The sequence below is a fragment of the Nerophis lumbriciformis genome, linkage group LG32 (genome assembly GCF_033978685.3).
Source record: "Nerophis lumbriciformis linkage group LG32, RoL_Nlum_v2.1, whole genome shotgun sequence".
NCBI classification, from domain to species: domain Eukaryota; kingdom Metazoa; phylum Chordata; class Actinopteri; order Syngnathiformes; family Syngnathidae; genus Nerophis; species Nerophis lumbriciformis.
The window spans coordinates 19,830,940-19,854,051 of NC_084579.2; the positions used below are offsets into that span (position 1 = coordinate 19,830,940).

At 39.0% G+C, this 23,112-nt stretch overlaps 1 protein-coding gene across 1 annotated transcript; it reads right to left on the reverse strand.

Moving 5' to 3' along the window:
- Window positions 1-783: 783 nt before the first annotated feature.
- On the reverse strand, window positions 784-18,462 carry cplx4a (complexin 4a). Its single transcript, XM_061927121.2, has 3 exons — window positions 18,111-18,462; window positions 12,964-13,051; window positions 784-1,412 (listed from the first exon to the last, which is right to left on the reverse strand). The coding sequence occupies exons 1-3, from the start codon at window positions 18,272-18,274 to the stop codon at window positions 1,185-1,187; spliced, it is 480 nt and encodes a 159-aa protein (XP_061783105.1). The 5' UTR covers window positions 18,275-18,462; the 3' UTR covers window positions 784-1,184.
- Between the last annotated feature and the right edge of the window lie 4,650 nt (window positions 18,463-23,112).

Sequence of the window (23,112 nt, forward strand, 5' to 3'; positions counted from 1 at the left end):
CAGAAATAGTTTTCTGAACATAGGGGATGTAAATATGGCTTTTTTTCCAGTTTACTTTAATTGATAATTATTCTATATATATATATATATATATATATATATATATATATATAGTAACACTAGTATGGGGAACATATTCCCCATTAATTAGTTGCTTATTAACATGCAAATTTACATATTGGCTCTTAATTAGTCATTATTAAGTACTTATTAATGCCTTATTCTGCATGGCCTTATTATACAACCAGTAAGTCATTAACTAAGAGTCTTCCCTCAATAACCTCAGAATTATTACTTATTAGTAACCTTAACCCTAACCTTAACCCTTATATGTTCCCCTAGTGTCCAAATAACTCTAAATTAAGTCTTTGTTACTTAGAATATGTTCCCCACACTAAAGTGTTACCATATATATATATATATATATATATATATATATAAATACATATATATAGTTGAGGTTTCTGTGGTTTATCCGTTATACAGTGCTCAATACCGGGGTAGAGCGGAATATACGTTAGGTCAGAAAAAACACAGAGGCTATATCATCCCTACAAGCCTGTTTCGCAGGTTTCCCTGCACGTCAAGGGATAAAATCAGGTTTCCCTGCGAAACAGGCTTGTAGGGATGATATAGCCTCTGTGTTTTTTCTGACCTAACGTATATATATATATATATATATATATATATATATATATATATATATTCATTTATTTATTTTCAAAGTGTTCCATGGTAATTAATAAATGAACAGGGAACATGGTCACAATCATGATAAAACGATTATAATGCAAGCATTTTTTAATGCTTAAATTAATATGCAGTTGTGTGCAAAAGTCTAAACCACCACTAGTTTTGTTGCCATGCTGCCATAGTAACATTAAAAGTAAGACACACACAGGATTACGCTAAAACACACAAAAACAACTTTAAAGCGGGTTGGCGACTGGGCTAAAAAAGAAACTGGTGAGAATCTGGAATAAAGTGCAAATACATACATTTATTTTCGCCGTTTGTGTGGTTAATGGTATTATTTTGTCATCCCCCATGAAGCAGGGAGCAGGTTGTTAATGAAACAAACAAAAAGCGTTGCTAAAACAACAAATCTAATGGTGGCTTTCGCATTGCAACGTAGTTCGACTCCAAAAGCCTCACAGGTCTTGGTCCTCTTCCGGGTCGCCGCCTCACATTACGGCGCACTTCTCCTCGGCTTTGGTCTTGAGCTCGGTGACGGTGGCCGACGCCTTCTCCTTCAGCTGGTCCATGTCCATGTTCTGCAAGTTCTGAATCTGGCCCATGAGGGAGTCCTTGCCCTCCTCCTCCGTGGCGTCCTCGTCCACCATCTTGAGCAGGTCCTCGGGCACGTCCACGTCGTCGCCGGCCATCTCGATCATGTTCTCGTCCTGCTCGCTCTGTAAGGGGAAAAAGGACCAAAAAAACGCTCAGACTCCATTAGAGTATTTACATGTACCATGGATGAGAACCACATCTGGTACTTTTTAGCACCAACTGAATCCCGCCCGTGCACCGATTCATGCAGAATCCAACAGTGCCATGCAATCCCTACCTAGGGTCACAACAGGTTGCTGACTTTCTTTTGTCTTGGCAATCACTCCAGCAGCACTGAGAGCTGACTCCGCCAAACAACCTCTAGGTAATTTTGCAATTTTTAATGCCAACAAAGAAAATGACTCAAAAACGCTCCAATGTAAGTGAAATAAGGCTCCACATTTCCAAAATGCGCTAGCTTGATGCTAATATGTAGAGATCGGCAGTCCGAAATTATCGGCCGATATATGCTTTAAGATGTAATATCGGAAATTATCGATATCGGTTTCAAAAAGTAAAATTTATGACTTTTTAAAACGCCGCTGTACGGAGTGGTACACGGACGTAGGGAGAAGTACAGAGCGCCAATAAACCTTAAAGGCACTGCCTTTGCGTGCCGGCCCAATCACATAATATCTACGGCTTTTTCACACACACAAGTGAATACAATTCATACTTGGTCAACAGCCATACAGGTCACACTGAGGGTGGCCGTATAAACAACTTTAACACTGTTACAAATATGCGCCACACTGTGAACCCACACCAAACAAGAATGACAAACACATTTCGGGAGAACATCCCCACTGTAACACAACATAAACACAACAGAACAAATACCCAGAACCCCTTGCAGCACTAACTCTTCCGGGACGCTACAATATACACCCCCCGCTAACCCCCCCCCCCCCCAACCCCGCCCACCTCAACCTCCTCATGCTCTCTCAGGGAGAGCATGTCCCAAATTACAAGCTGCTGTTTTGAGGCATGTTAAAAAAAATTATGCACTTTGTGACTTCAATAATAAATATGGCAGTGTCATGTTGGCATTTTTTTTTTCCTTAACTTGAGTTGATTTATTTTGGAAAACCTTGTTACATTGTTTAATGCATCCAGCGGGGCATCACAACAAAATTAGGCATAATAATGTGTTAATTCCACGACTGTATATATCGGTATCGGTTGATATCGGAATCAGTAATTAAGAGTTGGACAATATCGGAATATCGGATATCGGCAAAAAAGCCATTATCGGACATCTCTACTAATATGCAATAGCTTGGCTATTAAATTGCTACTGATTAGCATTAGCGTTTTTACATGGTGCTTCGGACACCTCCAAATTAAGATGCACATTATTATCAAACAGCTGGTGCATAATAGTTACAATACCTACAGTATTACCACTTTGTAGGGTGCAACAAAAGATGAGACAGCAAATACTGAACTAATCAACACACCATAAACTATACAATACTGACGTCTTGGACTTGCAACTGTACTTGAGACTCAGACATGTGATGAGAAAACGAGATATACCGTAACAACTGGACAGCAGTTGTCATAATCAGCTCATTTTTAAATGTTGCAATAAAAATTTAATTTTATCGTCAAAAACAATCACATCTGTTTTTTTCTCTTTATTTTTGTATTTATTTTTTGTGTGTGTGTGCAGCATTTTGTGTTTGCCACTAAGTTTGATTTGATTTGAACTAATATTTATTAGCATACAAAAGTACCAAAAATTGATACCAGTATTGATTCCCAGGTATTTGGTATCATATTGGTTCAAATGTGAACGGTACCCATCCCTAATAAGTACTCATATTACTGTAAGTCGTGCCGTTACCTCCGCCAAGGAGGTCATGTTTTCATTGCATGCTGACAAAATTAAGTTTTACCGTTTAAAATGTTCTTTCAAACATGAATCCTACTGGCAAAATGAAATAGATTTGGCAAAAGTCTTCGCTCTGCCGAGTGCAGTTCTAGTTATGTCCATGACGTAGGACATGTTTTTATTTGTTTTTTATTCGAAAGGACTTCACAAAACTTCGTAAAAGATGGTTGTCATGCTCGTAAGGAAAATCCATGACATTTTTGTGCAAAAAAAGGTATGTCTTTTGTTTAGTTTTTTTTCTAAACATTGAAACAGTTGCAATTGTTCCTTTATTTTACCTATAGTACGTATATAAGGCTACGTTCACCCTGCAAGGTCGGCTGTCCAATTTCGGATTTTTTTAGTGGCCTTTCACATTATCACAAAATTTCTATTTCTAATGTGAATGCAGTCTGACCCGCATGTGGACATGATGTTGTCACGTCGCACACACTCCAATGTTTACGGAAGTCAACATGGCTTCCACTCTAGTCGGTCTCAATAATGGCGCGTTTGTAGCAATTTCAAGGATGTTGTGCAATCAAAGTCTAAAAATTTTGAAACAAATTATTGCGCGTAGAAAATTAAGAAGAACGAGGACAAGTATTTTGGCTCTCGCAGTCTTATAGGATATTTTGCTTCAATGTCTGCTTGAAGAGCGTGTCTGTGGGCGATCAGTCAGAGACATGAGTTCCTAAAACATATTATTTTCCCCTGTTTTCTACTCTGTTGTCAACTAATTATTTTTCGTGAATAATTGTGACGCTTATCGCTTTTTGATGACGTTGTGATCTGATCTGACCTGAGCGCAGTAACGTTCACATTGAGTCCGCATATATATCCGATTTATTTCCAAGACGCCTGGGTTGCATATGAAAAGTTTGGAATTGCACTGTTCACACTGACATGAAAAAATCAGATATAGATCACATTTGGGCAAAAAAAATCGGAATTGACCTGCAGTATGAACAAGGCCTTTTTGTACGATTTATTGTCAAACTAAATTTCAATTGTTTAATTTTTTAGTTCCGTCCTCTCACAATTCCCAATAGGTACCTTCACCAACCAGGCCAATACTGTATTTTGTTTTTGTTAGCAGGATTATTACTGAAAGGATTTTCACAAAACGTTGTGGATGCATGTGGAATGGACCAAGAAAAAACTCATCACAGTGCATTTTGTATGGTTTCGGGGAGAAAAAAGTGCTGACCCACCCATCATTGTATTGAACTTTCATCAACATTTTCAATATTTTCCTTAATTTATTGGAAAACAATATATCTATTTCAATGGTGATATCTAATGGTATGCAGAATGTTTCTACTTATGAAGGTCTACAAATTACAATTCAGCAGAAAATAGTTTATCCTGAGTGACATTCCAATTACTTCCAAAATATGTTTTCGTCAGCATAATACCTAAATACTATTGAACCATTTTTTTTTGTAACATAGGGCAAATAATTTTTTTTAAATAAAAATAAATTAATTTCCAATATTTTTTGTGAATCACGTTTAGAAATAAAACAAAATTGGTGAAATTTATGAAGTACGCAAAAAGTATTGGTACATTTGTTTAGGGGCAGAGCATAGGAAAAATAACATACTTAATTTTGGTGCTTATATGCAAGGTCGCCTTAATGCACGGGCTTACCTGGGGTGAAGCCCAGGGGCCCCCGATTTTGATGGCAGATAGCAATGATTGGTGGTTCATAGCTGTCAATCACAAACAGCTCAGCTTCATCTGGTGATTGTGTACTCTCTCTCTCTTGCGTTGTTTTATTTTTTACTTCCTACTCGAATCCACATCGCCCGTGTGAGAGACCAGTGTACTACCATTCAGCTAAAACGTAGACATCTCCCGGATCGCCAGCAGTAGACTGGCTACTGTTACACTCGTGCAAACTTTTGATATTTTTGCAATGTTGTTATTCTGTTGAAGGAAATCATGATTTTTATTTGCAAAGTGTGTTTTCGTGGTGAGTGTTGAGTTTGGTGGTGGTGGCGGTGGGGGGGTTGTTGAGGTTTGGGGGAAGCCTTCAACATCCCCCCCAGTCCTGCTTATGTGTATAAATGTGCCTCGATATTATTGTCTTTGACTCTATTACCCTCGTCAAAAGGTTATGTGATCAATGGAGCTTGTCTGTCAGTTAAGTTGGTTCGTTAGCAACGTAACGCAAAACCTTATGGGCAGATTTTGATGAACATTTCAGAAAATGGAATAAGAAACAGTTGATTGGATTTTGGAGGTGATCCAAATCTACTTGAGCCTCAACTTGGTCCCGCAGAGACAAAGAGAGTGGATGACTGATAAGAGGGTTCACTTGGTTTATTTCATTCCGACATAGTTATGGTTTTAATGATCCTTTCAGGAAATTTCAGAAATGAGACGAGAACCAATTATTCGATTCTGGGGTGATTCGGATCACCGTCTGGATTCAGGACTTTTTCAAATGAACTATTGGGAGATATACGGCTTGGCGATTGTCTGCGCTCTTCAAGTGCTTTTGTAGTTTTTTCATGACATCTTGCCCCAAGTTGAGGAGTTCAAGTACTTTGGGGTCTTGTTCATGAGTGAGGGAAGAGTGTATATCGCGAGATCGACAGGCAGATCGGTGCGGCATCTGCAGTGATGCGGACCCTATATCGATCCGTAGTGGTGGAGAAAGTAGCTGAGCCGGAAGGCAAAGCTTTCAATTAACCGGTCGATATACGTTTCCATCCTCACCTATGGACATGAGCTTTGGGTTATGACTGAAAGGACACAAGCGGCCGAAATGAGTTTCCTCCGTCGGGTGGCGAGTCTCACCCTTAGAGATAGGGTGAGAAGCTATGTCATTCAGGAGGAGCTCAGAGTAAAGCTGCTGCTCCTCTACATTGAAAGGAGTCAGATGAGGTGGTTCTGGTCAGAATGCCCCCTCAACGCCTCACTGGGGAGGTGTTTAGTGCACGTCTGACCTGTAGGAGGGCTCAGGAAAGACCCAGGACACGTTGGATAGACTATGTTTCCCAGCTGGCCTAGGAAAGCCTCAGGATCCCCCGGGAAGAGCTGGACGAAGTAGCTGGGGAGAGGGAAGTCTGGGCTTCTTTGCTTAGGCTGCTACCCCCGCCACCCGACTTGGATGGACTCGTTGACATTATACACGGGTTGGTAATCATGAAGCTTTTTTATTTGGTGCTAGTGACTGTTTGGCCTAGGTGGAATTTACAGTATCTCAACCTTTTTTTCCACAGATTTTATCAATTTTTTTCCAAATCAAGTATTTTGGTGCAGGTTTGCTATGTTACGCAATGATTTCACAACATGCGTTGATCCACATTAGTACTGTTGGGCCTTGGCAGAGGTCTTTGCTCGACAGTGTGGCTTACTCCTGCTGAGGAGGTTAATATTTTAGGGTTACTTTTGGGATGTTCTGTTTGCAGGACTATACAAAAACGACATAATAAGTCGTTTTCCGACTGTAGGGACTTTTTGGAGTTCTTATAACCTTTTTAGTCCCTGGTCCGTTTTTTGTCGTGTTCCGACAGACGTGAACTACGGCTCTCAGATCCTATAACCATTTTAGCTCATACTCTGAGGCCGAGTCTAAACCACAGGTGTCAAACTCAAGGCCCGGGAGCCAAATCTGGCCCGCTGCAGTATTATATGTGGCCCGCGAAAGCCTGGAAATAATATGCGTTAATAAAATGCTTAATCTTTTCTTACTAAATATATTTGTTATTTCCCTTTCAACATTAAAAATCATGTACTGCATGCAGTTGCATATCTTTTAAAATTCAGTATTATCAAAATCAAAATATTATATTATCATGTATTCCAAAAATATTTTTAAAGATAAATACTGTATTTAAATATCTGCGTGACTTGTGATTTTACGGTTAAATTCCGCCAACTGCTGTTTTTTTCCATATACAGTAAGACACTAAAACATTAAAAAGCAAACAAAAAAAACATTGAAACAACAAGATTTTACGTAAAAAAAAAAAGGAAAACTGGCAGGTCCGTTGCTTGAATTTTACCGCTAAAAACAGTGGTATCGTTTTTCCATTCTATTCTATTTATTCAATTTTTTTATATGCTGTAATAAACCCACTGCTTTTACTGTAAAATTCTGATGACTGACTGCCAGTTTTAAAAGTACAATTTAAATATATTTTTTGCAGCTTATGTAAAAAAAGATATTGTTAATGTATTATATATATATATACATGTATATTCATATATTACTCACTGTTAAAAACGGCCCTCTGAGGGCAACCACATAACTGCGATGTGGCCCTCAATGAAAACGAGTTTGACACCCCTGGTCTAAACTGAGTCCCATAAGAACTAAAATATACGTTAGGTCAGGAAAAAACACAGAGGCTATATCATCCCTACAAGCCTGTTTCGCATGTTTCCCTGCTCGGAAACCTGCGAAACAGGCTTGTAGGGATGATATAGCCTCTGTGTTTTTTTTCTAGCCTAGAGTATATTCTGCTCGACCCCGGTATTGAGCACTGTGTAATGGATAAACCACATAAACCTTGACTATAGGAACTATAATACGTAGGTGTTTGGCGATTGGTTGAACTGACGAGCCACGCCATATGCGCTTCTCCTAATCACAACACAGACATTTTTAAAAAGTCCCACAGAGTTGTTTACGAGATCGCAACAACGACAGGAAAAATGGACACGGCCAGCGATAAACGGACCGACGAGGAGGTCAAAGCTCTCCTTGCCGCCTATTCCACAGGGGAGATTCAGCGGGTAGGTGGGTGAGGTGCTAAAGTAATACGTCACGGGTCGCAGGCGGATATGCGTTACATATGTTTCTTACCAACGATACCAATATTTTGGTACCGGTACCGGTACTAAAAATGTTTCTGTACTTTTCTAAATAAAGGGGACCGCAAAAAAATTGCATTATTGGCTTTATTTTAACAAAAAATCATAGGGTACATTAAACATATGTTTCTTATTGCAGTTAAGTTCTTAAATAAAATAGTGAACATACTAGACAACTTGTCTTTTATTAGTAAGTAAACAAACAAAGGCTCCTAATTTAGCTGCTGACATATGCAGTAACATATTGTGTCATTTATCATTCTATTATTTTGTCAACATTATTAAGGACAAGTGGTAGAAAATTAATAATGAATCTACTTGTTCATTTACTGTTAATATTTGCTTACTTTCTCTTTTAACATGTTCTATCTACACTTCTGTTAAAATGTAATAATCATTTCTTCTTCTGTTTGATACTTTACATTAGTTTTGGATGATACCACAAATTTGGGTATCAATCCGATACCAAGTCGTTACAGGATCATACATTGGTCATATTCAAAGTCCTCATGTGTCCAGGGACATATTTCCTGAGTTTATAAACATAATATACATTTGAAAAAAACGAAAGAAGATGTTGTGATGCCAAAAAATATCGACGTAATCATAGTGGTATCGACTAGATACGTGCCTGTACTTGGTATCATTGCAGTGGATGTTAGGTGTAGATGCACCAATGGCGTTTGTTTACATTTTGACACTGGTGAGCTACGGTGTGTAATGAAGCATGTTTAGCTATTCCTCGTCCTACAGGGATGATACTTGTAAGAAACTCACTTTATTTGTCGCCATGGAGACCAGGATTAGTGATTTAGAAGTAGCTAAAACACTGCCGACTGCGGATGGACGTTAGCCGCTAGCTAGCTACCCATGTCTTAAAGCACCTCTTCCTGAGGGCGTTTCAGTGTTATAACTTCACCTTTATCTTTAGTTTTTAGTTCTCCCTTTTCTGTCTACACACCGTGTCTGTTTGTAAGTACTCTGTGATTGTGCGCTGCCGAACATGCTCGTTTGCTCGTAAACCAGCAATGTCACGACGTGACTTCGACGCGGGTGCGGAGGGGGCAGGGTATGGGACCGGTACGTTCCAGAGACGGTATCGTACCGAAAATGATTCATTAGTATCGCGGTACTATACTAATACCGGTATACCGTACAACCCTAGTCCCCAGCATCCCCAGCCATGTGCGAACGTGAAAAGGAGAAGTCCCTATGGGGAAGGGTAGTTCCTATAACTAAACTCGAGTGTGGTAGTTCCTAGAACTGCGTCCTGAGGACTAGAATATGCGAATCCGGCTATATATTACAGCATGAGCCTTAGCTTGATTCAGGTCTGAGCTCTCTTATCTAACTATTTAGGAACTACAGATGGAAATGGTGTGCCTACAGTTCAATGCGTTCTACAAACAAAGTAAGACAACAAATATAGAGTGTCCGCCCTGAGATCAGTAGGTTGTGAGTTCAAACCCCGGCCGAGTCATACCAAAGACTATACAAATGGGACCCATTACCTCCCTGCTTGGCACTCAGCATAAAGGGTTGGAATTGGGGGTTAAATCCCCAAAAATGATTCCCGGGCGCGGCCACAGCTGCTGCTCACTGCTCCCCTCACCTCCCAGGGGGTGATCAAGGTTGTTGGGTCAAATGCAGAGAGTAATTTCGCCACACCAAGTGTGTGTGTGACAATCATTGGTACTTTAACTTTAACTTTAAATAGGCCGGATGATTTAACCTCTTCACCTCTTGTTGTTCTATCCTCCGTATATTTTGGATGTTATGGTCAAATAGCCGCGTGCGTGGGCTTCTTGGACGTGGTACTGTAACGTTCAACCAGCCGGATTATCAGCAGCCGCGGTCTAAATATAACTTAGCACGAGACGCTAATGCCATTAGAGAGAACGGCAACTTCCTGTTTCCACGCGGTTATTCTGCGGGAATATTTTATCGCTTCCAAGCCTGCTTTTGTTCCAATGGTGCGAATCTATTCAAAAAAGCGTCACCTCGTTAGCCTTTGTGGCTTGGCATACAATGCAAACCTGATTGGAGCAGGATAATTATATTTATACGCGCGGTGTGCTTGCAAAGCAGAGACGGCCATTGTTGATTCACACAATCGCGGCACTGTCACCCTCAACAACCAAGGCCGCTAAACATGAAATAAAAACACACATTTTAATAAAAAAAAAACCTTTTGTCCTAAACTGGAATGCTTCATTACAAGCAGGACAAACAGGACGCATTGATAGGATTCAAAGGCCAACATACCTTTTGTGCTCCTTCCATGGCTACTAAGTGTTCTTTAATAGTCCCTTTTTTTTCCTCCACACAAAAACAAAACGCTATGCAGTGAAGTAGAAGCTGTGTGGTCACACGCTCAAGTGATCCCAGGACACCTGCTCAGTGGATTTTTGGCTTGATAAGACTCCTTGTGGGTCACATGGGTCAACAGTTTCCTGTCTAATCTGGTGACGCACTGTGCACCACCTCTTGGAATCTGCGAGAAGCTCTCCGGTAGAATAAACTACATGGTAGCACGGGCCTACACCAGCTTATTATTTAAAAACTAACCAGTTATTTTCAAAGGTAAATTTTTTTATTTTTTATTGGTATGATGAGAGAGTAAACAGTCTGGATTCATATCATATATATATATATATATATATATATATATATATATATATATATCAATCCTAATTCTAAAAACATATATTGTGAATAATTATGCAAATTAATTATAGTAACACAAGACCAGTGATTCTCAAACTGTGGTACGCGGGCTTCATCTAGTGGTAGGCCAAATAATTACTTAATTAAAGTACAGTGTTTTATTTTTCTATAGAGACTTAGCTTTATTTACTACACTTTGAAAACCCTTGCTATATTTTTCTATATTTTTATTTTATTTTAATTTTGTTGTATTATTTCATCTTTGCTATGTTGCAACCCATACTCTTTGTACTGTATTTAACAAAATAAAACCGTATTATAATTATTATTCATAATATTTTATTATATATATATATATATATATATATATATATATATATATATATACATACACATCCATCTTCTTCCGCTTATCCGAGGTCGGGTCGCGGGGGCAGCAGCCTAAGCAGGGAAGCCCAGACTTCCCTCTCCCCAGCCACTTCGTCCAGCTCCTATATATACATATATATATATATGTATATATATATATGTATATTTGTATATACATATATATATATATATATATATATATATATATATATATATATATATATATATATATATGTATATATATATATATATGTATATGTATATATGTATATATATATATATGTATATGTATATATATATATATATATATATATATATATATATATATATATATATATATATCAATCCTAATTCTAAAAACATATATTGTCAATAATTATGCAAATTAATTATAGTAACACAAGACCAGTGATTCTCAAACTGTGGTATGCCAAATAATTACCTAATTAAACCACACTGTTTTATTTTCCTATAGAGGCTTAGCTTTATTTACCACACCCTGAAAACCCTTGCTATATTTTTCTACTTTTTATTTTATTTGTATTTTTTTGTATTATTCCATCTTTGCTATGTTACAACCCATACTCTTTGTACTGTATTTAACAAAATAAAACAGCAGTATATATATTATTCATAATATTTTATTTTATATATATATATATATATATATATATATATATATATATATATATATATATATATATATATATATATATATATATATATATATATATACATATATATACAGGTATATATATGTATATATATATATATATATATATATATCCTAATTCTAAAAACATATTGTGGAGGGAAGTATGTCGGCGCACCTGCAGGAGCAAAGGTCACCGCCTCTGGCAATGGCGTCGAGGGCGGAGCATGTGCGGGGACGGCGAGACACAGCTGGCAGGTGACTAGATTTCACAGGTGGTACGTGTTAATCTAATCATCTGTTGTCTTTAACAGTGAGCGGCCAGCAAAGGAATGGGTGGAGAGAGATTGGGGAAAAACCTACATGAAAAGATTGTGTTGGAAATATGGATGGAAAAAAATAAAACTCTGTTAAAACGGCACGCATTGCTCTTGTGACGTGATATCCGTAAAACGGGTAGGGATCGACTTCCACACATATATTGTGAATAATTATGCAAATGAGTTATAGTAACACTAGTCCAGTGGTTCTCAAACTGTGGTACGCGGGCTTCATCTAGTGGTACACCAAATAATTACTTAATTAAGGTACAGTGTTTTATTGTCCTATATTTAAACACAGTGTGTTTAATGTTACAGTGGCCAAAAATATTCAATATACTCTTCAATATACCTCTGCCTTGTTTTTAATGAATACTTAGGCCTACTACGCTACTGTATTTTAATGTTGGTCATTGTGGTGGTACTTGGAGAGCCAAGTTTTTTCTGGTAAAAAAAGTTTGGATGATAGTATAATGGAGGGCAATATTGCAAAAAAAATGGCAATATTGCACAAATTTAATCTGCTTTTATGATGAAAAATGTGATGTGGAAGTTGTGTTTATGGTATTAATTTATTTCGACCATGCATACAATTACAATTTGGTGCATGACGTATTTCCAGCTTCTCATTAGAACACGTTCGAAAAAGGAGTAGGAAGAAGCAGAGCTTATTCAATACCACCATTTTTCTGGTTCATATAATTCCTAACACATTTTGTATGGCCACTTCCTGTGTTCAATCTGTAATACTAACAAATAAATAGATAAATGGGAAGTGGGTGCTCAGTTTCAAAATAAAAGCACATGTGTTTTTGTACTTTCATCCTTTTTTAGAATCCCCACCCTTTTCTACAAAACGAACCGTTAATGTACTCCTGGTTTTAGGATCGTGTGAACTACGGATAACGGAGTGTGTTTACCTTAGGCAGCCTGTACTTTTCCCTCAGGCACACCCTCAGCGTCGCCCTCTCGGCTTTCTTGTGCAAGAAATCTGCATCCCTCTCCATCCTGAACACAAAATATGATCAAAAATAAATCACTGTACACACTGCAAAAAGCCAGTGTTCAAAAACAAGAAAAAAAAATGCAAAAATGAGGGGTATTTTATTTGAACTAAGCAAAATTATCGGCCAATGGAACAAGAAAAATTCGGCTTGTCAAGACTTTCCAAAACAAGTCAAATTAGCTAACCTCAATGAACCCCAAAATACTTTACAATAAGTATATTCTCACTAATAACAAGTGCACTTTTTGCTCAATATGTTGAAAAATATTCTTAAATGAAGTAAATGCTAGTGCCATTATCTTGACATAATGATATGCGCTCGGCATTACATTTCTTGAAACCAGCAAACTTATACTAAAAACAAATGTATTGTTCTTAATGGAAAGGCAACAAGGCAACATCTTGTTACTCTCGGGGTCTCCTAGCCGCTCAGGCAAATCATATGGTCTAAAAATGCATTTTTCCATCGATAACATGACATCATCGCGCCAAGTGTGTGCTCTTTCAGCCAATTAGTGCGCATATATACAGCCCGGCCAACGGCCAAAATTTTTTTAATTGTAATTTTGAAGAATGGCAGCACGGTGGCAGAAGGGTTAGTGCGTCTGCCTCACAATACGAAGGTCCTGAGTAGTCGTGAGTTCAATCCCGGCCTCGGGATCTTTCTGTGTGGAGTTTGCATGTCCTCCCCGTGACTGCGTGGGTTCCCTCCGGGTACTCCGGCTTCCTCCCACCTCCAAAGACATGCACCTGGGGATAGGTTGATTGGCAACACTAAATTGACCCTAGTGTGTGAATGTGAGTGTGAATGTTGTCTGTCTATCTGTGTTGGCCCTGCGATGAGGTGGCGACTTGTCCAGGGTGTACCCCGCCTTCCGCCCGATTGTAGCTGATATAGGCTCCAGCACCCCCGCGACCCCGAAGGGAATAAGCGGTAGAAATGGATGGATGGATGGATTTTGAAGAATTTACCTGAATGTGCATTAACTATTTCTGTTCAAAATTGTTTGAAATGTCAAATGTTAAATGTTTAAATAGTCAGTTTACTGTACTGTGCCAACTGTACTACTATATGAGTACATATGTTCTATTGTTTCATTGAAAATAAAACAGCAAAGTCCATTTGGCTGTCATCTGTTTTAATTATGAGACAAAATTGTGTCAAAATCATGAATTTTTTTTTTCATGCTTGAAATAAGAAATTATTACTTTAAAAAAGTAGTTTTAGACTTGTGAGTGTTGATGACACAGCTTTGCATCAGTTGATATTCTAGTTTCAAGCATGTTTTACTCAATATAGGTCATCAAATCTACAAGCTGTAATATCTTACTGAGATCATTTAGAACCAAAACACTTAAAACAAGTAAAACACTCTAACATAAAATCTGCTTAGTGAGAAGAATGATCTTATCAGACAGAAAATAAGCAAATATCACCCTTATTTGAGATTTTTAATCTTACTTGGATTTCAGTTTTTGCAGTGCAGTATTGTATGTCACAGAATTTTTTTTTTTACAAAAAGTCTGGACTGTGTCACTACAGTATGCAGTAAATATCGTTTATCACTGTTAGGTGGATCTGTGGTTAATGTAGTTCCGCATCATAAATCAAATACATACATAGCTTAAAAAAACATGATTACTGACTTCTAAATACATGTCTTCCCATTATGAGATCCTTCATAAAACAACAGCCTTTAGTCACCTTACCCTCTTCTAATCCTATATCGTAATGCTGCTGAGTCTGAGCCAATCAGGGGCCATGATACTGAACAACACACTCTGATTAGTGTGGTCTCATCTGGTGGCCAACAATACAGTAGTATTGATATTTTTAGCTCTTTTAGCCAGTTTAACACTTAAAATGTTTCATTTAGGACAATAATATGCTAAGAAAAACACAAAAAGTCTACGAGAGTGAAGCCGCAAACGTTACATTAGCACTTTGTTGTTCTCCAATGAGAAGTACATATCTTCAATTTTTTAAAACAACATATATTAATTTTAAAAACATTTCCGACATTTTTTTTTTTTTTGCTTTTTTTGATTGCACCTTCAATTCTATTTCAATGATTGCAAAAAGGTTTGTACGATTTTTAAATAAATGTATTTTTGTTATCATTATATAATTGTTATTATTAGGATATATTTCATTGTGTGAATGCTCCAAAGCATTCATACATACTTCTTCTCCAGATTGTGGCGCGCTCTGCCTTTCACATTTTTCATCCGATTCAAACCGTTCCAACTTCAAACTGTTCAGCCTATTCAGGAATCACGGGATTTCCCTTGACAAATTCCAAAAATTCCCAGAATTCCCAGAATTCCAGGTTTTCCTGGACATTCAAACTATCATTTTTTTCCCAGAATTCCCAGTTTTCCAAACCCCTATTTTGACCCTTTTTTCTGTCAACTACTCTTCCCACATTTTTCAACTCACTTCAACCGTTCCACCGACAAAACATTCCTCTTAATCAGGACAAAAAACAAAGTTGCTTTTTGAACTGGAAAAATTCCCGGTTTTCCCGAAATTCTAGGAATTCCGTAATACCATTTCTCAATTAAAAATTTTACTCGACCATTTTGGAAAAATTCCAACACCAACCATTCAGAACATTCAAGTTTTTTTTTACCATTTTCAAAAAAATTCTCTCTTTTCCCAGAATTCCCAAATGTTCTCGAAATTCCCATTGAAATGAATGTGACATTTGTCAAAATTCCTCAACTCCTACATTTTTCATCTAATTTAAACAGTTTCAATTTGAAAATATTCAGCCTGTTCAGGAATGATGTGCTCTCCTTCTACAATTTCCTAGAATTACCAGTTTTTAGGGACATTTTCCGCATTCAAAATGAATTGTCCATTTTTCAAACTTCCACCATTCCCACATTTTTCAACCTATTTTTTTTATTCAAACCATTCCAACATCAAACATATTGCACTCATCCTGGAAATTCAAACTAACACTTTCCTAAATTCCAAACCAAATTCCGGTTTTCCAGGAAATTCAAACTCTTCAACATTCAAACTATTTTTTACATTCATACTACATTCTGTCAGCATTTCACTTCAACTTCAGCATTGGAGCATTCACACGCAACTCCTTCAGGAATTGCCTCTTCTAGTTATTATGTCATATTTGTTTATAATTATATATTTACAATTAAACCTAAAAAATAATGATGATATTCAAAAGTAGCAAAACAAGTCAAAGACTATCCATGCATTAATTTTCTACTGCAAAAAAATTAATAAAAAAAGTATTTGACATGGTTAAAAAGTAGTGTTTAAGTCATGTGATCCCAGGTATGATTTCTTCGAGGTGAGTACTTTCTCCCTGGATTGGGATTATCAGACCCGACTAGGGAGGAGCACATTTGAAATCACGGCAACACAACCCGATTTATTTTTAACACGCTGGCTGTGTTTCTTGATATGTTACAGTAGGGAAAGGATTCACACAACACCATTCCTGGGTAGATCTTGCATTAGAGGAAGAGGGGGGTGGCTAATCATTTTGCCATGCAGTCTGTTGAAAATGATGGAAAGCGCCACTCTACATAGCAACTGGCGCTGTGGTCAAAGTTGGAATTGCCACACTGCAAAAGCTGAAATCTAAGTAAGATGAAATATCTCAAATAAAAGTGATATTTGCTTATTTTATGTCTGATAAGATAATTATTCTCACTAAGCAGATTTTATGTTAGTCTTTTACTTGTTTTAAGGGTTTTGGTCCTAAATGATCTCAGTAAGATATTACAGCTTGTTGCTGAGATTTTATGACCTATATTGAGTAAAACATGCTTGAAACTAGAATATCAACTGATGCAGAGCTGTGTCATCAACACTCACAAGTATAAAACTACTTTTTTAAAGTAATAATTTCTTACTTCAAGCATGAAAAAAAAAATCATGATGCCGGGCGCATATCATTATGTCAAGATAATGGCACTTGCATTTACTTCATTTAAGAATATTTTACAACATATTGAGCAAAAAGGTCTAATTTTTTTTTCTACCAAGAAAAGTGCACTTGTTATTAGTGAGAATGTACTTATTTTAAGGTATTTTTGGGTTCATTGAGGTTAGCTCATTTGACTTGTTTTGGAAAGTCTTGACAAGCCAATTTTTTTTGTTCTATTGGCAGATAATTTTGCCTAGTTCAAATAAAATACCCTTAATTTTTGTATTTTTTCTTCTTCTTTTTGAACACTGACGTTTTGCAGTGCACAAAACACATTTCAGAAGTGGACAGTGCACTCCTCCAAATTTGTCACGTTTCATATGTCAGGTAAACCCGGACGAATGGGGCCCTATAAATCCCCTTCCTACTGTATTTAGTATATTATTAGAACTGTTATGTTTTTGACATACAGTATATTCTACTGTTCTTATTGATTAGTTGAATTGTGTGTAATGTAGTGAACATGAATGCATAAAAAAAATGCACGTGAAGCATTTAAAGAGGCCGATAAATCTTGTTACGTAATTCAGGCTCCATGCTGCAAAATCCCCTCTGCCTCCTCACGAACATGTCGTTTTTTTTTAGTAATTTCCTTTACAACGATGCAATAAACTATGTTAATTTCTAAATGCATACATGGAAATTGGATGAATACATTCAATATATTTTGCAGGTGTGCTTAATCTGTATTCATGTCATTTTTGGTGGAAATGCACAATTTAAAATCTCCAAATCGTATATATTTTTTCCTGTTTGGATCTGTTTGGCCCCCCGCAACCCCAATGGGAATAAGCGGTAGAAAATGGATGGATGGATGGATGGATCTGTTTGGAAAAATCCTCCATGATTGCAGGAAAGTAAACGAATACAAACACAGATTAAGGGACAGATTATTGATGTCCGCACTGCGCCAATGCAGAATCTGCAAAAAATGATCAGGCTGCTATATTTATCCTGTTCAGGATATAAAAAAAAATACATTTATACAAATCGATGTGAGGAGGAAGAGTCCATCAGAAAAGCAACAACCACCAAGGTCACTACCCGAGGTCAACCTGTGGGAATCCAACATGGAGGAGCGTCCACGTTTACTTACTTCTCCTCCACCACCTGTTTCTGGTACTCCTCGTACTCCTCCCGCGTCATCCCCGCCGCCTTGGCCGGGTCCGAGGGGGTGGCCTCCTCCTCCTTGTCGCCTCCGCCGCCGAGGCCCATTCCCGACAGCGGGTTCCCGATCATGCTCTTGATCAAGAAAGCCATGGCCACTTTTTGGAGCGCGTTAGGTTAGGTTAGGTCGATTCGTACGCTTTTCGCTCCGTTCCCTTTTAGCTCCGTTCCCTTTTAGCTCGTCCAATCCGGCGGTTTGTAGCTCTCTAGCTAACCTGCTGCTGGTCTATGCAGTCAAGGACACACTGATGACAAGCAACACACACACACACACACACAAGTACACACCGCGTTGTGTGCTTCAACCATAATCTGGATTTAATCCCCGAGCTCCACTATACTAAGAGACAGATGGCCTGTTTCCTATTTTTGAATCGGGCAGACCTTTAGGAGCGTTGCATTGCTTTTATTGACGTGTGCACCCTTTTATTTTTGGGGCCCCCAAGCAGGAAACATGTTTAAAGATGGACTGCCATGCCCGCGCACCGGTTGCTTGTTTGTGTTTGCAGAGGACGTGCATCTAGCACTGCAGAGAGGGAGTGGCGAGAGAAGCGGGATTACGGTCTTGTTTATCCCACTGCCGCCATACTGCATGCTGTGCTCTTCTCTAGGGGGAGAGGATGATTGACATTTTGGGACCGGTACCACACTGGTACCGGTCCCAAAATGTATTTCGATACTTTTCGGTACTTTTCTAAATAAAGCGGACCACAAAAAACTGCATTATTGGCTTTATTTTAGATTTATTGGTCCCTGTTGGGGAAATTCATTTTAGCTGCCGTACACATGAACAATAGACATTACACAAAAAGACATCATACATGACCAACACACATTTACAGGCTTGTCAGACAGGTTGGCCGGGCCTGCTGTTAAAGGGGAACATTATCACCTGACCTATGTAAGCGTCAATATATACCTTGATGTTGCAGAAAAAAGACCATATATTTTTTTAACCGATTTCCGAACTCTAAATGGGTGAATTGTGGCGAATTAAACGCCTTTCTAATATTCGCTCTCGGGAAGCAATCCGCCATTTTCTCAAACACCGAGTCAAATCAGCTCTGTTATTTTCAGTTTTTTCGACTGTTTTCCGTACCTTGGAGACATCATGCCTCGTCGGTGTGTTGTCGGAGGGTGTAACAACACGAACAGGGACGGATTCAAGTTGCACCAGTGGCCGAAAGATGCGAAAGTGGCAAGAAATTGGACGTTTGTTCTGCACACTTTACCGACGAAAGCTATGCTACGACAGAGATGGCAAGAATGTGTGGATATCCTGCGACACTCAAAGCAGATGCATTTCCAACGATAAAGTCAAAGAAATCTGCCGCCAGACACCCATTGAATCTGCCGGAGTGTGTGAGCAATTCAGGGACAAAGGACCTCGGTAGCACGGCAAGCAATGGCGGCAGTTTGTTCCCGCAGACGAGCGAGCTAAACCCCCTGGATGTCTTGGCTCACACCGTCCCAAGATGATCAAGAGAAGAATATCGACCCTAGCTTCCCTGGCCTGCTGACATCAACTCCAAAACTGGACAGATCAGCTTTCAGGAAAAGAGCGCAGATGAGGGTATGTCTACAGAATATATTCATTGATGAAAATTGGGCTGTCTGCACTCTCAAAGTGCATGTTGTTGCCAAATGTATTTCATATGCTGTAAACCTAGTTCATAGTTGTTAGTTTCCTTTAATGCCAAACAAACACATACCAATCGTTGGTTAGAAGGCGATCGCCGAATTGGGGTGCCATGTCATCTGCTGGTGTCGGTCCACTCTGTTTCCTGAGATCCAGGGTCAACGCAGCCGTCTACCAGCAAGTTTTAGAGCACTTCATGCTTCCTGCTGCTGACCTGCTCTATGGAGATGGAGATTTCAAGTTCCAACAGGACTTGGCGCCTGCACACAGCGCAAAATCTACCCGTGCCTGGTTTACGGACCATGGTATTTCTGTTCTAAATTGGCCCGCCAACTCCCCTGACCTTAGCCCCATAGAAAATCTGTGGGGTATTGTGAAAAGGAAGATGCAGAATGCCAGACCCAAAAACGCAGAAGAGTTGAAGGCCACTATCAGAGCAACCTGGGCTCTCATAACACCTGAGCAGTGCCAGAAACTCATCGACTCCATGCCACGCCGCATTAACGCAGTAATTGAGGCAAAAGGAGCTCCAACCAAGTATTGAGTATTGTACATGCTCATATTTTTCATTTTCATACTTTTCAGTTGGCCAACATTTCTAAAAATCCCTTTTTTGTATTAGCCTTAAGTAATATTCTAATTTTGTGACACACGGAATTTTGGATTTTCATTTGTTGCCACTTCAAATCATCAAAATTAAATGAAATAAACATTTGAATGCATCAGTCTGTGTGCAATGAATAAATATAATGTACAAGTTACACCTTTTGAATGCAATTACTGAAATAAATCAAGTTTTTCAAAATATTCTAATTTACTGGCTTTTACCTGTAGTCCTTTAAGTTTACGGATGGCTGACAGTCTTTGTTTCACCCCAAAAACTTAGGGTACGTTAAACATATGTTTATTATTGCAAGTTTGTCCTTAAATAAAATAGTGAACATACAAGACAACTTGCCTTTTAGTAGTAAGTAAACAAACTAACTTAGCTGCTGACGTATGCAGTAACATATTGTGTCATTTTCCATTTTATTATTTTGTCAAAATTATTAAGGACAAGTGGTAGAAAATTAATTAATTAATCTACTTGTTCATTTAGACCAGGGGTCGGCAACCTTTACCACTCAAAGAGCCATTTTGACCAGTTTCACAAATAAAAAAAAAACAATGCGAGCCACAAAACTCTTTTGAAATTTAAAATGTAATAACACTGCACACAAAGTTTTTTTTTTTGCTTTGTGCTATGTATAAACCAGGGGTCTCAGACACGCACCTTAATATGAAAATGTAATGTTAGTGCGGCCCGCAAGTTTTATATGAATGGAGCTTGACAGCGTCACACTTGCCAATCCTCCCGATTTTTCCGGGAGACTCCCGAATTTCAAGGCAACTATTCTCTCGAACGGCTGTTGATTTTCACCCAAACAATAATAATAAGGGCGTGCCGTGATGGCACAGCATTTAACAACCTCTACAAACAGCGTGCCGGCCGAGTCACATGTTGTATGAGGCTTCTGCTTGCACACGTAAATGACAGCAAGGCATACTTGGTCAACAGCCATACAGGTCACACTAAGGGTGGCCGTATAAACAACTTTAACACTCTTACTAATAATGCGCCACACTGTGAACCCACACCAAACAAGAATGACAAACACATTTCGGGAGAACATCTGCACTGTAACACAACATAAACACAACAGAACAAATACCCAGAATCCCATGCAGCCCTAACTCTTCCAGGCTAGGGGGGGGGGGGTTTGATGTTTGGGGGAGCAGGGTTGGGGGGGCAGGGTTTGGTAATAGTGGGGGGTGTATAATGTAGCCCGGAAGAGTTAGTGCCGCAAGGGATTCTGGGTATTTGTTCTGTTGTGTTTATGTTGTGTTACGGTGCAGATGGTCTCCCGAAATGTGTATGTCATTCTTGTTTGGTGTGGGTTCACAGTGCGGCGCATATTAGTAACAGTGTTAAAGTTGTTTTATACGGCCACCGTCAGTGTGACCTGTATGGCTGTTGACCAAGTATGCCTTGCTGTCACTTACGTGTGCAAGCAGAAGCTGCATACAACATGTGGCAAAGCTGGCACACTGTTTGTACAGATTGTAGAGGGCGTAAATGCTGTGCCATCACGACACGCCCTTATTATTATTGTTAGGGTGAAAATCTGAGAATATTTGCCCCGGGAGATTTCTGGGAGAGGCACTGAAATTCGTAAGTCTCCCGGGAAAATCGGGGGGGTCAGCAAGTATGCAGCTGAGCCGCATCAGAGTGGTCAAAGAGCCGCATGCGGCTCCGGAGTCGCGGGTTGCCGACCACTGATTTAGACCAAGGAAGACAACCAAACTATCATCTAAACAACTCAAATGTAATCCTGCCTTTAACCCACAGCTGCCCAAGTTAGTGAGAGATTAAATAATAGGGTCACAGTTCCATCCTGTGCGATCCACACACAGAGGGGAAACATGCAGGTTAACTTACAGGTTGAGCTTGTTTCAGCCCTCACTTCTGTCCACAATTGTCTTCTTCTTTGTCATTTTTTGGCGGATGGCACCATGTGCAAATAACAGTAGCTTTGACCGCCTTGAACAGACTCAGCGGCACCACCTGTCGTTGTACATTTACATTCAACGCCGTTTTGGCCAGCGGTGCGCCTCCCTCGGCTTATTCGGGTGGAAATGGCGAGCATTTCCCCATTGCATCGCAGACATGGTCTCACAAGATGTCGTTTCTCTTTGAATATACTTCTTGAAAATGGCCACCTAATCCACATTTTGTTCTCCTTGTGGGTCAACACTTGTGATTGGATACTCACTTTGGAGTGACAAGTGAGTATCCAATCACAGTCTCGTTAACATCAGGCTACCTAGACAACAACAACTTGTGATCTGATTGGCTATTGCAACTGTCTATCAACTGTATGTGTCTGTTCACTTATAGTGCACAGACGCCCGCATTGTTGATTCTGAAGCCCCCGGGGCAGATTTGGTACAGCATGGCAACATAAGCTAGCTGAATTCTGATTGGATAGCACTGGAAGGAGCATAATATGACATGAAGAGAGTATGAATATGTGGAATATCCGTTCCACTATTTTACACGGCACAGGAGCCAAGCTTGCAGTTTTTAACAGTGTTTTAATGTCCATAGAATTTCTCACAGATTTCTCTCCAGCACAACGTGACTTTTCAGCCTATCACCCTCCTGCTCTTGGCCGCTTACTGTTAAAGACAACAGATGATTAGATTAACACGTACCACCTGTGAAATCTAATCACCTGCAAGCTGTGTCTCG

Bases quoted from the DNA above. Each gene is read 5' to 3' on its own strand.
- cplx4a (XM_061927121.2), bottom strand. From the start codon at position 18,274: ATGGCTTTCTTGATCAAGAGCATGATCGGGAACCCGCTGTCGGGAATG. The intron at 13,052-18,110 runs GTAAGTAAACGT...TTTTGTGTTCAG, and splicing joins AAACAGGTGGTGGAGGAGAA to GATGGAGAGGGATGCAGATT. The intron at 1,413-12,963 runs GTAAACACACTC...TTCCCCTTACAG, and splicing joins AAAAGTACAGGCTGCCTAAG to AGCGAGCAGGACGAGAACAT.